Source organism: Postia placenta (genome assembly GCF_002117355.1).
Source record: "Postia placenta MAD-698-R-SB12 unplaced genomic scaffold POSPLAscaffold_371, whole genome shotgun sequence".
Classification (NCBI taxonomy): Eukaryota; Fungi; Basidiomycota; class Agaricomycetes; order Polyporales; family Adustoporiaceae; genus Rhodonia; species Rhodonia placenta.
Window position 1 is genome coordinate 82 of NW_020170202.1, and position 2,275 is coordinate 2,356.

The window sequence follows — 2,275 nt, forward strand, 5'->3', positions numbered from 1 at the left end:
ATGATTTTATTTTCCGTTTGACATGCTTAGGCTTGAGCTCTAGATCGGGCACAGAGCCGGCGTCACTGGACTCGTCGTAATGAACTGTGGCCGGGCCACAGTCAGGGCAAATCGGTCAACGATAACGACGAGGATCCATACCTTTCTTCACATCTTTGAGCCTAAGAGATCGTCTCGGCTTGAGGATGCCGACCATGGCCAGGGAATTTTCGGGGGTGAAGTGGAGGTGGAAGGTGAACGTGAAGGAAGAGACGGCGAGAGTGTGTGGCTCGAAACTGCGGAGGCTTTTATTGAGTTTATATTATCTTGTAACGCGCGTGACGACAAGCCAGACAAGCCATTATACCCCAATTTGGATGTTACGGCCATCGTCGACGCAGGTCAGTTACTGGAGAGCTCCGACATATTACCTAATCTGCACGGTCTGCACGAGGTCAGTACTGAAGCCTGCGATATCAGATGCACCGTCCGAGGTCTGAAAACTATGTTTCGCTCATCATGAGACACCCTACGTGGTCAGTCGGCAGGATATTCGATGGAACTCACCTAGGTTATCTTCAACGACCTCGCTGTGGCGCAGCATACCCAGGTAAAACATCTGTATCTGTCCGCCTCAAACACCGTATTCTCGCTGCAGACTCATGAACTAGAATGGAACTGCTTAGAGAAGAATAGAGCATGGCATTGACGACAAGGCTACAATTATTGGCTCATTGAGACATTCCAGCAAGAGGTTGGAATTGACACAGCATGCCACCCGTGTCTGCCGGGGGCTACGATCATCTGTGACACACGCACAAGCATGTAGAAGGCTTGTACCCACACCATGCAAATATTGCAGGCGGCGTGGCGCAGATCCAGATGGATTTCGATGACGATCACAGGAGGTCACATATGAATATCCTCACACTGGCAATGTTTGACGTGTGGACATACTACCCACTGGAAGTTCTGCGAAGGGCATTAAGGAATATATGACCCTGTGAAACAAGAACTGCAGCACCTTGCCTCACTCCCAGTAAAGGTAACTGTGCCCGTAATGAGGTCGTTCTGCGTCAGATACACATACGAAGGAGTAGTGTGTGAGCATCCCTGAATTACAAATCAGATCACAGAGCTGAAACAACAATTCTACCTACATCACGTACAAATTGAAAGCCTTACTGAACAGGTCCAGAAGGATGGTGATGACGAGCATGCGAGCCCAAGTCCTTGCACTGTCAACAACTGACATATCGACGCACCGTCCACGAAGATTTCTGCTCAAAGTATTCAGGAATCCTCTATATCCGAAGATAAAACAACGCAATTGTCTGAGAGGATCTACATCTATGCAGGGGTCGCATGTGAGCACCTTTGAAATACAAATCAGAGTGCAAAGTTAAAACGAACCGACCTGACCTGAAATCCGACTACGCGGTCTCATACAGGGGACTTCAACATGAGCGCAATCATAGTGCTGGGTTTTGCGTATCACAAGGCTCACAAGGATCTACAGATGGCGTGCACACCCGAGTAAGCCCAAATGCGCTGTACACCAAATCGACTACACCGTCCAGTCAGAACATAATTGGTGCCGGGGATCTCCGAGAGAAGCGCTGACTAAGCAGCCGCTAAAGGCACTGGTGGCGCACGCTGTTGGTGCTATACCATCATTACTACCTCGCTGAACTCGCGATACAGTCGACGCAAAAATGAATGGCCTTCACATCCTTATTCCTGACACTTCTCATATGCTCGCTGCTGAGCACCCCCCGCGCGAAATGAGTACTCCCGCGCTTTCGGACGACACTGGCAGCTGCTCTTCACGCGAAAGCTCTCCACCCGCTACACCCGTCTTTGGACTCAGTCGTGCACCATCTATCTCTTTTGATGACCATTGTCAGCATATACCCACTGGCGACGGCACGGACATTGGTATTGTCGAACCAGACGCGGACTACTCGCTACCAGAAGCCATTTCCCGTCTCCTTAAACGCGGGCGGTTGGCGGACACAAGGACTGATAAAGTCCGCGCAGAGAGGCCGCTGCCGTCTGATATTTGGAGCGACGCGACTAGGGCCGATGACGACGCGTTCTTCGGTCTTGCCCATATACCCAACAGCGACTGCAAAAGTGTCGGGGACGTCGAGCCCGATGCATTGGACCCGGCTCTAGAATACGTCTCCCGTCCATTGAAACGGAAGCGATGCGCGGACACAAGCGCCTGTGACGTTCGTGCAAAGAGAGCGTGGACGTCTGGCACTTCGAGCGACGCAACTAAGGCCGAGGACCG

The 2,275-nt window shown here is 51.4% G+C and overlaps 1 protein-coding gene across 1 annotated transcript; it reads left to right on the forward strand.

Annotated features, from left to right (window-relative positions):
* Window positions 1–1,694: 1,694 nt before the first annotated feature.
* POSPLADRAFT_1163198 (hypothetical protein) lies at window positions 1,695–2,273 on the forward strand (the record flags this gene model as incomplete). Its single annotated transcript, XM_024487773.1, has 1 exon — window positions 1,695–2,273. A coding segment is annotated over one exon (579 nt), but the record flags the coding sequence as incomplete, so codon positions are not given.
* Window positions 2,274–2,275: the final 2 nt, after the last annotated feature.